Below are 17756 nucleotides of genomic sequence, written 5' to 3' on the forward strand. Positions count from 1 at the left end.
CACGAACCTGGAATCATGGAGTGGCCATGTCCCAGGGAACGGAGCCGGCATCGAATCGAAGCCGTCATGCCCGGGCCCTCACTCTTTCTGAAACGCCCAAACCCTGGCCAGGGCTGCCACGCTAACCCGGAAGGGAGAGAGCGCCTGCCTCCTTTGTGCGGAGCCCGTTGTGAGGGTGGGAAGGCCAGGGGAGCAGGATGGAAGGACCGGGCAGGTCCGTTTTTTCCCTTCCCCATTTCCCCACTTTCCCTTGTTCTTGGCATTTCACAGCGCGCGTGATTCGCACGAAAATGGAGACGATGACATCAGGGTTTGGGTTTGCATAGGAGCGGCCAATATCGTCGGCCTCAGCCGTGAGGAGGGACCTAACGGCGCTGCTCTGTACATACATGCGTCACCCGCACAGAGGACAGCGTACCTGCTGTGTGTACCTGCAGGACCTAGCGCGCGCGGCTCTGCATCACGCTCTGGCTACCCGACGACGGCCACGAAAACGACGATGACGATCGTCATGAGGACAGAACGCCCACAGTGACAAATTCTGGTGTTTCTGACGGCTAACTCTTCATCTGAAGTTCAGAAACGCTTCTCTTGCTCAGCTCGCTGCTGCTCAGCCATCGCCGTCGCACTGCACTGCATGGGGCTGAATCTATCCGATGCAACCATAATCACTCCAAGGGGCTGTCCTCCAACTATAGCAGGTCGCAGCAATCCAACCTCCTGTGCATCAGCTTCTCGTGAAAGATGTCTTCACTGTTCTATGAAGTAATTATCCGCAGTTTAATATTCCAACCTCCACAAACATCCCGTGTCTATCTTCAGGCGGTCCTTTTGCCTGAGGCGGCAGAGCCCCTGAAGCAAGTAAACACGAAGATGCTCTGCGAGGTCTTGAACGGTGGAAGAACAAGGAGATACTCCGTAGCACTCAGAGCTTATGGGCAAAAAGGCACGGTGTTGTACATAGAACCATGCCGTTTCGATAGGTTAGCTCTCTGCCGATGTAGACGTCCTTGATCTGACCCGTCTGCTTCTCTCAACCCTTATCTGTCGAGGAGAAAGCCCACTACCACTGGTCTTCAGTCAATTGATCATGGTTGTAAAACAGGCCTGTTATTTTACCCGGTATGTACCATCTCCGTGTTACTGGTATCGAAGTGGTTCAGGTCCCTGACTTGAAGGTAGCTCTGAGGTTGGACATGGCTTGCTGTCATGAGAGACTTGGAAGTGAGAGCTACCGCCGATGATCATGCCAGACACCGGTTGGGATGGGCGTTCGTTGATCATAATAGAGTTCCGAGCTCCTACCCGAGTATGAAGTGCAGCGTGGTGATTGTTGGATCTGTCATCGTCCCATATACCATCTGCGTCCCTGACGTCCTGTGGTGTACTTGCCCTTGATGTTGAGTGACGGGTCATGAACATCCTCATGATGCGAACTCACATGAGCCAGCCTTGAGGACACCGCACGACTGACGACAGATGGCAGCAACACCAGAAGAGTCTGGGCCAGGAAACGTGCGCCAACAGCTGAGGTAATCGCAATTCCATTGGTGACCCATTGTAACGAGGCCATCATGTCGAGTAGCACATACGAATGAAGTGATATATGCATCGGATCCACGTAGTCTCTCAAATACGCTCGTTGAATGTCATATATCAGGTCCTCGGGTAGGGCACGGCGTCAATAACTGGCGTTTCCCAAGACAGTGGCCATCATTCATGAACAGGCGGGTATGAGGGTGGGATATCTTCGCCGTGTCATTCGCGGATGATCAAGAAACGCCCCTGAGGCTCTCGTCGTCACGGATAGACTTCATCTTTCAGTGAGCATACTCTTTCGCCGCGAAATCATCACAGTCTTGCAAAGTATAAGTTCAGATGAAGCTTGGGGTGCAAGTTTAAGTTCGCGTCCGTTTAGGTTCAGACCTGGTTGATGTAGGTTTAGGTTTTGGTGTTCTTTGGGACAGATTTACGGACTTGAGCTTTTCCTCGAGTATCGACTTCTTCCTCTTCTTTGTGTCCTGTCAACAATTTCTGACCAACTCCAGCGAGTACAACAACATTCGGTGTCACAATCATTCATGCCTTGCCCATCCAGTTTCTCTCCGCCACCACCGACACGACATCAAGGCTCAAAATCGCAGCCATGGCCCGGCCTTCTATCGGGCTTTTCGCCCTGATTCCCCTCATCATGGGCATTCTCGCCGTTTTCCCCGTCCCCTCACAGGCTTCCCAGTACCGACTCGTGGACGTGTACAACTGGAAGAACTTCTTCTCCGCCTTCGACTTCTTCACTGATTCCGATCCCACTCACGGCTTCGTTCAGTACGTCGACTTCCCGACCGCCAATGCCACCGGTCTCGCCCGGATCGACAACCGCAAGATCTACCTCGGCGTCGACTACACCACCCCAACGACCGCCGGGCGCGCTTCCGTCCGCGTGTCCTCCAAAAAGGCTTACACCCATGGCCTGTTCGTCGCCGACATCCAGCATATGCCTGCGGGTGTCGGCCCTGCGGGTTCCTGCGCTCTGTGGCCCGCCTTCTGGAGCTTCGGCCCGGACTGGCCCAACTCGGGCGAGATCGACATCATCGAGGGCGTGCACAACCAGCTCTTCGACATGGTGACTCTGCACACGGGCCCGGGGTGCCTGGTGCGCGACACGGGCGGCGCCCGCCCCGGGACGGTCCTCATGCGCCAGGACTGCGAAGGGTTCATGGGGTGCAGCCAGTGGACCGAGACCCCCAACACGTACGGCGCGCAGTTCAACGCCAACGGCGGCGGTGTGTTCGCCATGGAGTGGACCAGCCGGCACATCAAGGTCTGGTTCTTCCCCCGCAACGACGCAGTCGCCATACAGCTCGCCGATCCGGAGCACTCTGTCTCTGCTATCACTCCTCCTTCTCGTCGTCATCGTCATGGCCATCGCAGCTTGAATAACCTCACCATCGACCTGACTGACACCTTCTCGCCCGCCGGCCATAACCAAACGGATAATAATGATGACGCCTATTCGAGCGCGCCCGCCATGATGAACCCATCTCTCTGGGGCCAACCTCTCGCCTCTTTCCTCGCGAGCGACACGTGCGATTTCGACCAGCACTTCCGGCAGCACAATCTCATCTTCGACACCACGTTCTGCGGCGACTGGGCCGGCGCGACCTAGGGGACCGCGGACGGCGGGCTTTGCATGCAGGCGGCTGGTGGGGTGTCATGCCCGGAATACGTCGGCCAGAACCCGGGAGCTTTCAACGAGGCGTACTGGCTGATTAACTCGATCCGGGTGTACTCGGGCTATTAAGCTGAGGGTTGTTGGATGATGGAGGAGGGAGAAGATCGGAAGGATGGAAGACGGTGAAACATGCAAGATTTGCTTTGGGGTTGAGGTTCATTAGGCAAAGGAGTATTTGGGAGTCTAAGTAAGGATGCGATGACAAATCACTTGAGTCGGCGTTTGGGCAGACGTATTTAGGATGAGATCGCTGATGTGCTTGGTGGATGGCAGTAAGGCGATGACATTCTCTCCTAAAAAATCACAGGACCTCAAGCTTTTTTCCGCCATCACCCAGGTCCACTGAGGTACGCATGAATCAAGGCACGAATTCACAGATTCGACGGCCGAATAGTGATGCTAGCTTGAGGCAGGTGTGTAAGTATGTCCGTTCGTTGGTTCACCCTCATAAACTCTCTACTCTGACATGACGTTGATGACGATGTGCCCGAAGAATCCCTCAAGTTCTTCCCACATGAAGCACTAGAAACCTACAGATGGTACAACAAACCCAGCAAAGATGTCTGGCAATTTTGCTCCCTGGCTCCCGGCAATGTTCACTCATCAAACATCATACATATTCTCACACTTTCTGCATTGCCTCACACATCCTTACTCTCCTTCGTAAGGCATTGGTGGTATCTTGGCCAACGCGTTCCGAAACACCGTCCACGACAGCTCCCTGGAGACCATGATATATTTCTGGGGATTGGGGCTGCGCTTGTCTCGGTGGGGAGCTACGTGCTCTGGGAGTATCTTGATAAGTGACTCCTGGATGTACTTGGACATCGCTGCGTCCTCGACGCTGTTTAAAAACTGCCAGATGAATACCGTGTCTGATTTGGGCGGGTCGGTCTTGTAGCGCTTCCTGAACTCGATGAAGAGGGAGCGGACGACTTCCCTGGGGTCCGGCTTTGAGCAGGCCCGCTTGGATGGTGGTGATTGGGGATGCTCGGGTGCTTCTCGCTTGGTGGTGGCCGACGGCTGGGTGTTACTTTGCTGCAGATCTCCTCGGCTGCGACGGAGTGCGTAAGGGATGTGATGCTCCGCAGCTTGACTTGCTTGAATGGCCGAGTCAATTTGAAAACCACAGGACAGTTCTTCGTGCATTGGAGCTACGTCTTTCCGCTGGCTTTTGTTGCCTGTCTCACTCAAGAGCTTCATAAGGGCGTCTCGATGGGGGAGGATGTCTTTCAAAAACCTGAAAATGTCCCCCATAAGTCCCTGAGATTGGGCTTGAGCGAGCTTCTTGATCTGGTTCTCGAGTCCAACAAGCCTTTCCATCAAAGCTGTCTTCTCCGCCCTCGCCTCGCCCAACTCTGCCTGGATGGAGCCCACTCGGCTCAAAACCAGCCGAACTTGTTCCTGCATCGAAGTGATGTCCCGCGCTGTGCTTGACCGCAAATTCGCAAGGCTTGTCTGCTGCGCCTCAATGTTGTCTGACAGGGCGTTGACTTTCCGAGATGTATCTTCGCTGTGTTTGGTGAGGTCCTGTTGCAGAGTCGAAAGCCTCGTTTGCAGGATGGTAACCTCGTCCAGCCGGCTGTCATAACGATCGACTTTGGACTTGAGCTCGGTGACAATGGTAGAGAGGACGGCGTGTTGAGTCCGTTGACTTGAAAAGCTGGCTTCAAGGGATGCAATGGAGCGGTTCACATTGTCGATGTGATGGTCGACCTTCTTTTGGATCGAGGCAATCTCACGAGAACAGTGCTGGGCGGCGAGAAAGCTGGCCCATGCGTTGCTCAGGGAGTTGTGAAGGTGATCGGACTTTTGTGTGTCAAAAGTGTCTGACTCCATGGAGGAAGGCGGTATCCAGGAAGGCGAGCTCGGGATTCGGAGAGTTCCCATGAAGGTCGGGTACCGCAGACAGATGGACTTGAACACACAGGGACACGGGGGAAATTGAATGAGGGAAGGGCGAGGCGTCAGTTGAGGTCAGTGTCAGCTTGGATTGTGAATGTGGGTTTGCTGTTGTTGTTGGAGAAGGGAAGGATGCTGCCTGTTCCTGTCTTCCCGATGCACAACCGTCTTCAGTGCGTGACGACTTTTCTGGGAAGGCATCACCCAGGTCTGATTCCTCAAGTAACCCTTCCCCTAACATCGTCATCCTCTTCTTTTTTCAGGCAACGGAAGGCGCGATGTCCTCTGTTGTTTGAGAAAGGGAAGGAACATGGTGCCCTCTTGCCCTGCCCACGGGTTTCTGCCTACGCACTTCTTTTTTACAGTTAAACTTTAACAATCACATCAGCGCCACAATCCACTCGCTAATGTTGGTTTGATGACACCGAGATACCGAGTCGGGGCAAGTATGGCATGGACTTGGTAAGGTATTGATGTGGGAGCACATTCTTTGAGGTTCTTCAGTTCCTGAGAAGCGTGGAGCTCGGCAAGGCGAGTGCAGCTTATAAATGGCCACTCAAGTCATCGCCGAATGCATCACACCATCTTGACCTTTCCACAACACCATCTTGTACATTGCGGACCTCTCCAAATCTCACGAGTTTCTCTGCGAATCCTAGTCATACTGCAATGGCCACATCACCAACTGTTGTCTTCCAGGCCCTGGCTGGTGGCCAGCAGCCGCCGAGTGCGGTTGTCGATGCGCTGAAGCAACAAGCCGGCTTCCAACGGGCTTTCTTTGGCGTCAAGATGGAAGACCCGGACACTGGAATCCTGGCTACTGGTGAGTTGAGTCTCATTTACAGACTGTAGCGTCATCATCGCTAGGAGCTCAGTACTCATGCAGCATGCAGAATGGTCCAACCTCGAAGCAGCGCGCAGCTACTCGGCATCGCAGACGGCCGCCACCCTCGCCGCCAAGGAGATCCTTGGGTTCGTTGCTGCGGGCGAAGAGTCCAAGGACGTACTCGCCGTGGTCTCTGCCCCGTGCACCGAGATCTTTACGGCGTTCGGCGCCGAGGAGGGCTTCGTGGCCAATGTCGGCCGTTTTGTGGCCGCCGTGGATGCGAACCAGCCGGAGGGTTACAAGGGGGGCTCCTTCGCCGAGAGCGTGGATCTGTCCTTGGAATCAACTACCCAGCAGGATAAGGTGGTGAGGATGCTCATCGGGTGGACGAGCAGGGAGGCACACATCGAGGCTAAGGCGAAGCCTGGAGGTGAGTTATGCCAATGTCTCCAGCTTTCATCGACGATCCAAGACTAACAACACTGGCTGAAGCAATCCAAGACAACATTGAATTGTTGAGGGTCTTGAGGAAGTCAGTTGATCTGTTCCATGTTGAGTTCAAGCAATTGTAGCATTGGATAGTGCTGGAGTAGACTTTCAATACTATCGATGCTCCTGGGTTTGGAGAAGAGTTCCCAGTACACCAGCTTTCGGATTAATCCTTCAACACCTCGTCAGACCTGCTTCTCTGGTACCTAACGTCCCATATTACCTGGCCAGCAACATGTCCCAGATCAGCCCATTCCAGCAGAGTAGTGGCGCCGAATCTCTGGAAGAATTCCACAACGGTCACTCCGCGCTGGCCCATAATGCGGGGGAGGGGCATCTCCGCGCCCCCGCTCCGAACATAGCGATGCATCTATCCAAGCATGGTGGGACTTGGTTCCTGCATCACCACCCGCTCAAAGCCGTGACGGGTCATAGTTTTGCCTCCATGGCCGGCACTAGGGACCAATTCAAATTCCGGTAGGCTCCCGGAACAGCTTAACGGTCCGCTCCTGACATTTCTGAGGGGATAGTGAGTTCTATACCAGGATGACAGTTGATCTTTCCCAAGCTCTGTAGCTGGCCTGTCCAACGTCGACTTGGACGCTACGTAGACTTATCACCACATCACCACATCCAACTCACACTTCGGTTCCTCATCCTCAATCGTCTCCCATAGGCGGCTTGACATTCCACAATGGCCTCGAACGAAGCAGAGGGGAGCGGTAAATACCGCCAATACCTCCCTGACTTGAGTCTGCCACGCTTCACCACCATGCAGAAGCAGGACGCTCACGAATATGCCGCCGCCTTCAAAGAGAGCGGCAACCCTCCATGGCTTCATGCCTTGTACCTGCACTGGAGGAAACTATTCCAAGAGCCCTTCAAGGGAATCACCAACGATGGTAGCCGCTCATGCTAATAACCTTCCTTGTCACCAAATTCCCCCTACTTACACCTCTAGGCCGCGTCCGCCCAGACTTGTTCCACCTCCGAGACGAGGGCATCCCCATCGACGCGATTGTCTCAGCAGCCACTTCTTTCCTCTCCCTCCTCACTCCATCCCAAATCACCACTCTCACCTACCACATCGACTCCCCTGAATGGCGGTCCTGGTCAAACCCCGAATTCCTCCTCTCCCCCAAAGGCCTACGCCTGGACGAACTCGATGTCCCAACCCGCGACGCCGCCCTCGCCATCCTAGAGGCGACCCTTTCCCCGGAAGGCTACCGCAAAGCCCGCGCAGCGATGCGCATCAACGGCTTCCTGGGCACCCTCGTCGCCGCTCCCAAAATCATGAACGAGTTCTCGTACAACCTCGTCCTCTTCGGCTCTCCGAGCTCCACCCAGCCCTGGGGCTTCAGCTTTTACGGCCACCACCTCTGCCTCAACGCCTTCCTCTACCGCTCCCAGCTCGTGCTGAGCCCGTGGTTCACGGGCGCCGAACCCAACCTCATCGACGCCGGGCCGCACAGGGGCGTGCGCATCCTGCAACGGGAAGAACGGCTCGGACTGCAATTGATGCACTCCCTCCCGCCCGACCAGCAGCGGAAAGCGCAGGTCTACAAAAAACTCCGCGACCCCAAGATGCCCAAGGGCCGCTGGAACCGCGACGACCAGCGCCACCTATGCGGCGCATACCGCGATAACCGCGTTGTCCCTTACGAAGGCGTCCTCGTCGCCGACATGCCCCCGCCCCAGCAAGAGCTGGTCCGCGAAATACTGCGCGAGTACCTGCTCTATCTCCCGGAGCGCGCGAAGGAGTTAAAGATGGCGGATATCGAGGCGTGGTTTGGGGAGACGTACTTTTGCTGGATCGGTGGGTTTGCTGCGGGTGAGGGGAGCAAGGGAGATGATGACGATGACGAGGTGGCGTTTTACTACCGCATCCAGAGCCCCGTGGTGTTGGTCGAGTTTGATCACCACTCGGGGGTTTTCTTGACCAACGAGGAGCCCAAGAGGTTTCATATTCATACGCTGCTGAGGACGCCGAATGGAGGGGATTATGGAATGGCATTGAGGCCGTTGATTCCGGTAGGGGTCGAGCAGGACTGGGTGTGGGAGGGGGAAGCGGAGTTGGAGACAGAGGAGGAATAAGGGGATGGGGATGGACGTAGGCTGGTTGGCTGAGAGGAGGATCCATGGATATGGTTGGGTGTGTGGGTATCGAGTACGTTGGATCAACTCGTGATGTTAGCAGGCATGGAAAGCTCAAGGCCACTTTCTCAAGGGGGGTGGTTAAATCCTCCAAATAAACATCTTTTCATCCAAGAAACGCTCTTGTTACTACTACTATTATAAAAACAACACCCAAACCCGCAATTCACGTATACTCCCCTCTCCTAACCTACGCAGTCCTTCCCCTACAACCCCTGGGGCATCGTCCCCCACCCGCCGCCGCACACGCACTTCCTCTGCTGCATCAGCACAAAGTTGAACCCGGGCTTGCTGCTCCAAATGTCCTCCATGACGGCCGCGCACCGCACGCACCGGCGCCATTGCGGCTCAATGTTGCTCATCTCGCCACCGCTGCCGCTGCTATCGACGTTATTATTACCGACCCGGCTGGCGCCGATGGGCAACCACACACCGTACGTGATAGGCGGCAGCCAAGGGGGAGTGGAGCCAGCATTGCTATTGTTGTTGTTATTGTTGTTGGATCCAGATCCGGAACCGGATCCCTCCGCTCCTGAAGGATCTCCGCCGGCCGTCGCTCGTGATGCTGTTGCTGTTGCTGGGCTGTTTGTCGCCGTCGTCATCTTACCGTTGGCAAGTCCTGACGGCGATCGAGGCGGAACGACCAACTCCACCCGCTTAAACACATCCACATACTTTCCGGCCGCCTTCCTCGCGCTCAGCTTGCGCAGGGTATTATCGTCGCCAGCACCACCAGTACCGGCACGGCCCGAGACCTCGAGCAGGTCGTAATTAGCAAAGAACAGCCTCGCCGGGTCCGTCTGCGTCTTGAACGTCGGCAGCGTTGTCGTGAAAAACTTGAGCAGCACTTCGCGGAACGACGGCGGCGGGTTCCGCCCCAGCAGCATGTCAAGCTCGCAGTGGGCCGTGGCTTTCTTGATGAACTGCTCGTTGAACTGCTGTTGCTGCTGCTCCGTCAGGTTGGCGTGGGGTGGCTTGACCTTGGCTGCGTTGAGCCCGGCGAACGAGCGTTGGTAGGCGGCGTGGATGTCGCTCGAGAGCTCGCTGAGGAGGCGCTCAAAGTCGGCGACGCGGACGAGGGGCTGGGCGACGGCGCGCGCCATGCGCTGGTAGGCTTGCAGGAGGGACGGGTGGGGACGGGCGACGTTGGCGGCGGCCGCGGGGTCTTGCTGGAGCTGGGCGGCGAGGTTTTCGTAGTAGGTGGACGCGCGGTTGCTGACGCCTTCGACTTGGTTGAGGCGCCGGCAGATGGCGGAGAGGAAGCCGCGGGTGGATGAGCAGAGCAGAAGCTGCAGGGCCACATCACCTTTGGACTGGAGATACTTTGCCAGCTCGGGGAACCGCTTCGGGTCGTTGAGCTTGACCAGGATCTCCGGGTCGTCAAGGAGTTCAAAGAGCGAGTCGATGATCCAGGCGAGCAGCAACAGGCCCCAGCGGGTGCAGCTCGTCACGGCCTCAACCACGTCAAGGTCGTCCAGAGGTACAAGCTTCTCCTTGTAATTCATGGGCGGCGAGTTGAGAGCGATGGTGAGAACGAGGAACAGGCTCCTTACAGCGAGAGCGAGGGTGGCAAACTTGCCCTCAGGAGAGCGTGGTTTGAACTCTCCCCGGAAACTGAGATGACCAAGAACGCTAAGACAGAGCTGCAGGAGGGGGTTTCGTATGGACTGGTCGTGTTGGGCCTCTTCGGAGTAGTCGACAGTGATTTTGAGTACGTTGACTGCCTCGCGAATCCACGAGGATGCGAAGTCGGGGAGTTGAGAAAAGGGGCGGGCCATGGCCAAGATATCATCGCAGGTAACCTGGCTCAGGGCCGAGGCAGACAGGGCGATAGTCAAGGCGACGAGCACGGCTTTTTGGTCCGCTGAGGCAAGCACATAATCAGCCAAAGCAAGTGACTTAGAGGGGTAAGGGCGTGTGGATTGCTACGTACCAGGCTGTAGATTCAACTTTGACCCGTCCATGGGGTATTGTAATTGATTCCATCGGAGGGTCGCGTCCTCGTTGAGTTGAACAGTTGAACAGTTTGTGGGCGAGAAGGCCACTTGAAGACCTGCTTTTTGTTAGCCAAGGTGGACTACATACAAGGAGAAGAGAGACTCACATGGTGTCGGCTCGGGGAAGCGGAAGCCAATTTGAAGCGGGTGCATGATACTCTCCGAGTTTTGCTCATGATACACTTCATTGAAGGTGAAGCGATCTCGGTACTGCACAGTACCATCGCTGAAGGCAAGACAGACAATTCTGCCAAACAGAGCAGTGGTGACGGCGACCACGATCTTGGGCAAAATGATCGGATCGAGACGGCGGAGGTGTGGCATTGACTGGAGCAGAGTAAGTATTCGCCTTCAAAGTGGACAGTACTTTGAAGAGGGAGGTATTCCGTACAGGGAGTGTTTGAGGCTTGCTTCCCAACTGTTGAAACGCAGCGCTGAGAGATTGGGACTGCTCGTTGATAATCTGCCAGCGATCGAGAATAGTCTGGCAGTCTGGGTCGTAGGAGCCGTCTTGGTTGACACATGAGCGCACTATCAAAACGACCGGAGGCGCTATAGGTTGGCCGTGACCAGGGCCGGTCGGGGCAGAGGAGAGAACTTCAATATGAGTGATCTGAGACCCTGATTGCCCCTCGACGGTCGTTTCGTTTGGCTCGTGCTGGGAGAAACTGGCCGTGTCTACATGCATTTCGCGGAGAGAAGGCCTGAGTGGCACCGCCCCTTGAGGGACCTGCTTATCGGCAGGCGGCAAACCCCAGTTGATACTGGCCCGGACGATTCTTAGATGCTTCGAGGCGGTGACGAGCGCAAGTAGCACCGTGTCTGAGAGTGCCCGTAAAAGTCAGCAAGGAGACATAGCCACATGGGCTGCAGGAACGACATACTCTTGTCAGAACACAAGGCGGCGTGGGTAATGAGTTCGTCACAGGAGGTGACACTTTCGAGCTCGATGGATGTCTCCTCCAAACGGCCGTTAACCTGGGTAAAGAAGAGCCTGAGAGCACCATTGGTGGTGACGCAGAGAAAGGCACTCTTTCCCGGATGAGGGTGAAATGGGCCATGGGTTGGATAAGCCTGGTGGTCGTACCTGTATTCAGGCTGGCCTCGGGTGGCCGGACCATGAATAAGGTGGAATTGCTGGAGGAAGGGTATGTCAGGATGCCGACAGAAACGGGGGTGTAATGGATGCCGAACCTACCTGCTTGGCGCCTGGAGTCTGTACTGGGAGCCAGTAGCAACCGACAACCTTGTGGAGATGGTCGACGAGGTCTGTCTCCCAGCGCCGTACGGGGTATGTTTGGTTGATGGAAAAGGAAAAGCTTAGGAGGGTAAGACGACCCAAGGCATCGATGACGGCAAGATCGGGGTTTGTGGACGGCGCCCAGGCGAGGTGGACAAATGGGGCGCTTGTTGAGACAGGTGCGGCGACACCGGGAGGGGAGGGAGAAGGGGTGGAGGGAGAGGGACTCCAGGAGCTTGGTTCGCTCAGCTCCCAGTCGGCGGTTTGAGGGTTCGAGCGGAGGAATCGAAGCTCGACGGACGTGCCGTCCTTGGAGATGGAGGCGATAGTACCGTGACGTGACCAGGCAATGCCCTGGCAGCAGCCGCGAGAACGCAGCTCCTCAAGACGTAGCAGTAGCGGCCTACTCAAAGCAGGCCGAGATGGGAGAGCATCAAGCGCGTTGTTCATGACGGGGTCCCCGAAGAGATCGACCTCGTCCAAGCCCATGGCGATGCCGTCCATCCCCTGCATACCCTGCATGGCATCCATGCCTTCCATGCCGGACATGGACGCCATTCCGTTCATTGAGCCCATGCCCTGCATGGGGTCCATGACGTTGATGCTCTGGGAGGAGCCATCGACGTTCATGGGGTCGCCAGTCAGGAGAGACATGTTGTCGTTGTTGAGAATCCGGGATTGCAGAACTTGTCGGCTCCTGATCCCACGGCGATATTAACTACCTGCTTGACCGAGAGTTCGGCGTCTGAGATGAGCCAAGTGAGAGTTGTACAAGAGGTTGGATGGCGACTGCTTGTGGGTTGGGTTTCAAGACGATGAGGTCTATATCATGGTGATTGTCTCAAGACGTTGGAACCAGAATTATAAGTTCCGAATGAATGCCGAGGTCACAATTGGGAGGACCAGGCGTCGCAGTCAAGTGAGTTTGATGTTGTGCTCGTTTGTGCGAGTATAGAGTCCAGGCAAACTGGAAGACGGGGAGGGAGGCTGCTGATGATGAGAGGCTCGCCAAGTATTCAAGCAGATAAAGGGGTCCAAATAAAAAGCCAGACGATTTGGGTATCTAGAATTATGTTAAAAATTAATACGGTATGGCTGGAAGAGGCAACAATAGAGCCATATGATGAAGCAGTCTTATGAAGACGGTGAGGTGTTGATGATAATTTGACATGAAGTTGCTGGCGGACCAGGGCATCGTACAGTGTAGAAGAACGACTATGACACTGTCCAGGAGTGCGACGCCAGGTCTCCGGTTCATCAGCCACCGAGACAACCTGTCAAGCCACAGACAGGTGCAACTCACGCGAAACCCACACGAAGCATGCGACGCGACCCGAGCCGCGACGGTGGAGTGGGCGGCGGGACCCGTGCACCAGACGCATCCGGTTCCCGAGCAACGAGCCAGGCCATTTCCCCACACCTTCCAACACAGTATACAGAGCGGTCCCTCCACACCATCTTGGGATATTCTCGTCCCCAGCTGCCCGGCGAGATGACCTAGGCAGATGAACAAGGACAGTTGAACGTTGAGTATTTTGAAATCCTGAGAGGCTCCAGAAAATCAAGTTGTGTCCGGTTGCACAGGAAACGATGCAGCATGCCAAGCGACAAATGAAGCATTGGGCCCTGAATGCACCAAATGCCAACGATGCAGCGGCACCGGTACCTGACGTCCAGCGGAGTTGAACACGCGCGTTGCCGTTGCTGCGTTACTGGGATGATGCTGCGGTCCCCCTTTCTGCCGCAGCCTTGTTTCTGAGTGGCTGAAGGAAAAGAACGCCAACTCGTCTAAGCAGAGCCCACCCGGCAACAATGAAACCTGAACCTCAATCTCAACCTCACCTCGAAATCCATAACGGACTTTTTCACTCAAACATCTTAGGGTTCTTATTGTTCTTTTTAGTCAATAGGGGTTTCCCTGCAAACCCCCATTACGGTCCCTGGGAAACAGCATATCAATAAGAACCCGAACCTGCAGAACAACACTAAGAAGGCAAAAACGGAAACAACCATGATAGTCCGGTTATGAGCGATCCGTTCTCTCCTTCTCCCTCTCGATCCGAAATCGCCTTGATTCAACCCCTTCCTGCCGCATTCACCAAACATCCTCCTCAATTGAGCGTTTCTTCCTGATTGCGCACCGCCTTCTCCCCACAAACTGCGATCATGGCGACTCCAAAAGGAGACGACTCCGACCTTTCTTCCCCCCCTTCTTCGCCTCTCTCAGTCCTCTCTTCTTCCCCCGCACCACCCAGCCCGTCTCTCGATATCGCAAATCGCTATCCGTCGCCAACCTCCTCTGCCTTCACGTCTGGCTCCTCGTCCCCTCTGAAGCGCACCGAAATGCCCGACTCCAACCCCGAAATTCGAGTCCGCACCGACGGCCCCCCGCCGACCAAGCGCCGCCGCATTGCTGCCCCCTCCAAGAAGGAGCGCACTACTTCCTATGTCGATCTCGAGAATCCTGACGACGAGGGAGAGGAGGCCCTCGAGAGGCTGCTGACTGCCCTGAGGAAAAAGAAGAAGATCGTGGTTATTGCAGGTGCTGGGATTTCTGTGTCTGCCGGGAGTAGGTTTCCCCATTCAGCCTTGTCGCACCCACGCAAGACAGTGTTTTCTAACCAAGAGAAATAGTCCCCGACTTCCGCTCGTCGACCGGCTTGTTCGCCACCTTGCGCGGCCAACACAAACTCAAGGCCTCGGGCAAACATCTCTTCGACGCCTCAGTGTACAAGCACGATGCGTCAACCGAGTCGTTTCACACCATGGTCCGCGAGCTGGCTGAGTTGACCGCCAAGGCGAAGCCCACTCCCTTCCACCACATGCTGGCATCCATCGCCGCTGAGGGCCGCCTCTTGCGCATGTACAGCCAAAATATCGACTCTCTCGATACTCAAATGCCTCCTCTTGCTACTACCGTACCCCTCAACACCAAGGGGCCTTGGCCCGTTACCATCCAACTCCACGGCGGCCTCGAAAAGATGGTCTGCACAAAGTGTGGCCACCTCGAGCCGTTCAAGGCGGAGCTTTTCAACGGCCCGGAAGCCCCGCTGTGTGAGAAGTGCAAAGAGGCGGACCAGGTGCGCACCACCTTTGCCGGGAAGCGCAGCCATGGTATCGGTCGCCTGCGCCCAAGGATCGTTCTGTACAATGAATACAACCCTGACGAGGAGGCCATTGGCAATGTGTCCAAGGCAGACCTGCGCCGTGTGCCTGACGCCGTCATCGTTGTCGGAACTAGTCTCAAGATTCCCGGTGTCCGTAGGATCGTCAAGGAGATGTGCCAGCTCACCAGGAGTCGGAGGGACGGTCTCACCGCGTGGATCAACATCGACCCGGAGCCCCCGGGTGCCGAGTTCAGGGACTGCTGGGATATCGTCGTCCGTGGCAAATGCGATGACATTGCCGAGTTGGCCCGCTTGCCACCCTGGGATCAGCAAGATATCGGTGATCGTGAGAGTTACATGGTTACGGGCGACGAGCTCAAGGAGAAGCGCTGTGCCGAGAGCCTCAACCGCGATAGAATCGATGTTGTCCTCGAGAGGAGGAGTGCTCGCTCCGTTGTCAAGGAAGAAAGCGCCCCTACGTTGGCTCAGAAATCCCGTCCTGTCGAGACCCTCGGCATGCCGACTCCGACTGCCAGCCCGCGCCACCAGAGCCCTCTCTCTACAACCGACAACAAGCCTGCCGCGGCAGCCAAGGCCCAACCGAAACAAACCACCCTTCCCTTCGGCAACCCCAAGCCCGCCGCCCAGCCACAGAAGCCCGCTTCGAAGAAGAAGGGTCGGTCGAGCAAGAAGTCGGAGCCGGCTCCCAAACCAAAGAACCGGCTCGACCAGACCTTCCGCGCGACCAAGGCCGCCACCACCGTCTCGGTTGGGGTCAAGGACAAGGACGTCTCCGTCACCCCCCGCAAGCGCGGCCAAAGCCCCGACTCTTCCGGTTTGTCGTCGCCCATCGATATGTCCAGTGATTTCCTTTCACTCCCTGTTCTGCGCCCGTCGAACAGGGCCGCGAAGCCCGCGCCGCTCACTGTCCAGGAGGGCGGGAAGAAGTCTACCCCGGCTACGACGCCTTCTTAGGCCGTCACGCTTGGTTGGCTATCGCCCATTCTCCTGGGAGGAGTTGGGGGAGAGCAAAAGTTCCTGCGTTATCAAGTTGGACAGTTTGTGTATGCATCCGTGGAAGTACCTGACGGATGGGAGAATGGTTGAGTTGGACGGACCGACGGACCAGCACGTCTTGGTGTGACTACGGGAATGCATAGAGCAGGGAACCAAGTGATAATGGAAGGTGATAGCATGGAAAGAGGAGGTGTTACCACTACCGACTACCTATATTATATTAGGGGTATTTGCAAGGTCGGGAGACAAAACGGACGCATGGCATCATGGAGTTTGGAGTGTGTTGGAGTTCTGGTCTCACTAACGCTGCTCAGGCCAGCGGCGTGGATACATAATTGGCGGGTGACATCCTTTTTTTTTCACTTTGTTGTTTTCTGTCATTTTTCTTATGGAGCAAGCGAGTGTTGGTGGGTGATTGGTTGGTGATGGATGATTAGAGGAGGAAGAGCAAGGAGAGTTAGATTCACAAACGTAATACTTCTACTTACCTATTTGACCTGATTAGACACTTATCATATCAGATAATGATGGTACTTGGAGATGGGAAAGATCATTACAAATGGGTGTTGGGGGAGGGAGAGGCATCCTTTAAACGGTCAGAGGCAGAAGGGTAGCCGGCCTGTTTGACTTGCACATGTGGAAAGCACCACCCATGCATCAACCATCATCGTCATTAAGAGGACAAAGAGCTTCAGAGCTCCTTAGACATCTTTGTTTTCTGGCGCGTTGCGAGCAGGAACATAAACAGACACTTTTAATCTCAGATGCTGTTGTCACAAATGTTCTTGGGCTTGATCCCATCAACAAACACGACGAAACTACTCGTAATACAACTGTGACGAGACACTGCACCGACCGATCACCAGAGGAGCTAGGTAGGTACACATACCATTTCCAGGTTGTTCTTCTTCTGCTGTGCTACATACAATGGATCTCTCCCTCCACTCTAATCGTAAGGGAAAGAAAGGCATGCACACCTCCTCCCTTCTCCTCCCTCGACCGATCCCTTTCCTTGAACCTTCACCACCACCACCCACCTACCCGCCCTTTCCAGGTAGGTTATCGGGGACCTAAGCAAGCATCCCTAAAACCCGTATGAACCATCAAGAATCCTTTAAACCCACCAGAAAAAACAAAGATGAAAACCACCAAAGACCCTCCCTCACAACCCAACTTCCAGCATTCCCTCCTCCAGCCAGTAACGTCAGACCATCCCTCCCTCCCTCCGTCTCCAGAGCATTGTTCAACGACCACCTAAGAGAAAAACCACTGTTTGATGCATTTAAATCCCGCCGACCCCGACCCCTCGCCCAACCTGAACCAGGCCCTGGCTAGGTTGTGTGTGTGTGTGCGTGTGTGTGTGTGTGTGTGTGTGTGTGTGTGTGTAGGAAGAAGTAGCAAAGGACCATTCATATCTATGTACAATACAAAAGCCCCATAACAGAGAGAAAGAAGAACAGCAATGCTGCACGAAATCATCGTCTTCCCCGCCGTCAGGCTCATCCGCCGCTCCATGCCCCATTTCTTGTAAAACCGGTCGGGCACTTGAGAGAAGAAGCGAACGGAAGGGCGGAACACAATTCCAGTAAGTAAGCAAACACCCCAACATAACCCCTCTCTGTCTCTCTCGTCTTCTCTTGTCTTGGCGTCTTTGGTCTTCTTTCTCCTAAAGAAATGCCGGATGCGCCCCGCCCAAGTACCTAGCAATGCTCGCTGATGCCAGATGAACGCCGATTGGAAGAACATGCAGAAAAATTGGGAAGAGCAAGGAAAAAGAAAACCAGAAAAGAAA

At 55.4% G+C, this 17756-nt stretch overlaps 8 protein-coding genes across 8 annotated transcripts; 5 read left to right on the top strand and 3 right to left on the bottom strand.

Moving 5' to 3' along the window:
* Nucleotides 1-2146: 2146 nt before the first annotated feature.
* Nucleotides 2147-3166, top strand: VTJ04DRAFT_3147 (uncharacterized protein; the record flags this gene model as incomplete). The annotated part of the gene is made up of 1 exon (XM_069361015.1): nucleotides 2147-3166. The coding sequence occupies one exon, from the start codon at nucleotides 2147-2149 to the stop codon at nucleotides 3164-3166; it is 1020 nt and encodes a 339-aa protein (XP_069221668.1).
* A 717-nt stretch (nucleotides 3167-3883) lies between these two features.
* Nucleotides 3884-5071, bottom strand: VTJ04DRAFT_3148 (uncharacterized protein; the record flags this gene model as incomplete). Its single annotated transcript, XM_069361016.1, has 1 exon — nucleotides 3884-5071. The coding sequence occupies one exon, from the start codon at nucleotides 5069-5071 to the stop codon at nucleotides 3884-3886; it is 1188 nt and encodes a 395-aa protein (XP_069221669.1).
* Nucleotides 5072-5803: 732 nt separating this feature from the next.
* On the top strand, nucleotides 5804-6532 carry VTJ04DRAFT_3149 (uncharacterized protein; the record flags this gene model as incomplete). The annotated part of the gene is made up of 3 exons (XM_069361017.1): nucleotides 5804-5957; nucleotides 6028-6390; nucleotides 6453-6532. The coding sequence occupies 3 exons, from the start codon at nucleotides 5804-5806 to the stop codon at nucleotides 6530-6532; spliced, it is 597 nt and encodes a 198-aa protein (XP_069221670.1).
* A 611-nt stretch (nucleotides 6533-7143) lies between these two features.
* VTJ04DRAFT_3150 (uncharacterized protein) lies at nucleotides 7144-8543 on the top strand (the record flags this gene model as incomplete). Its single annotated transcript, XM_069361019.1, has 2 exons — nucleotides 7144-7351; nucleotides 7411-8543. 2 exons carry the CDS (start codon nucleotides 7144-7146, stop codon nucleotides 8541-8543), a joined length of 1341 nt encoding a protein of 446 aa, XP_069221671.1.
* A 266-nt stretch (nucleotides 8544-8809) lies between these two features.
* On the bottom strand, nucleotides 8810-12494 carry VTJ04DRAFT_3151 (uncharacterized protein; the record flags this gene model as incomplete). Its single annotated transcript, XM_069361020.1, has 6 exons — nucleotides 8810-10467; nucleotides 10537-10656; nucleotides 10708-10927; nucleotides 10992-11422; nucleotides 11485-11737; nucleotides 11799-12494. 6 exons carry the CDS (start codon nucleotides 12492-12494, stop codon nucleotides 8810-8812), a joined length of 3378 nt encoding a protein of 1125 aa, XP_069221672.1.
* A 1512-nt stretch (nucleotides 12495-14006) lies between these two features.
* VTJ04DRAFT_3152 (uncharacterized protein) lies at nucleotides 14007-15922 on the top strand (the record flags this gene model as incomplete). The annotated part of the gene is made up of 2 exons (XM_069361021.1): nucleotides 14007-14409; nucleotides 14475-15922. 2 exons carry the CDS (start codon nucleotides 14007-14009, stop codon nucleotides 15920-15922), a joined length of 1851 nt encoding a protein of 616 aa, XP_069221673.1.
* A 969-nt stretch (nucleotides 15923-16891) lies between these two features.
* On the top strand, nucleotides 16892-17222 carry VTJ04DRAFT_3153 (uncharacterized protein; the record flags this gene model as incomplete). The annotated part of the gene is made up of 2 exons (XM_069361022.1): nucleotides 16892-17018; nucleotides 17092-17222. 2 exons carry the CDS (start codon nucleotides 16892-16894, stop codon nucleotides 17220-17222), a joined length of 258 nt encoding a protein of 85 aa, XP_069221674.1.
* Nucleotides 17223-17246: 24 nt separating this feature from the next.
* On the bottom strand, nucleotides 17247-17710 carry VTJ04DRAFT_3154 (uncharacterized protein; the record flags this gene model as incomplete). Its single annotated transcript, XM_069361023.1, has 2 exons — nucleotides 17247-17295; nucleotides 17388-17710. The coding sequence occupies 2 exons, from the start codon at nucleotides 17708-17710 to the stop codon at nucleotides 17247-17249; spliced, it is 372 nt and encodes a 123-aa protein (XP_069221675.1).
* Nucleotides 17711-17756: the final 46 nt, after the last annotated feature.

The sequence above is a fragment of the Mycothermus thermophilus genome (genome assembly GCF_041956435.1).
Source record: "Mycothermus thermophilus strain CBS 625.91 unplaced genomic scaffold VTJ04scaffold_2, whole genome shotgun sequence".
Lineage (NCBI taxonomy): Eukaryota > Fungi > Ascomycota > Sordariomycetes > Sordariales > Chaetomiaceae > Mycothermus > Mycothermus thermophilus.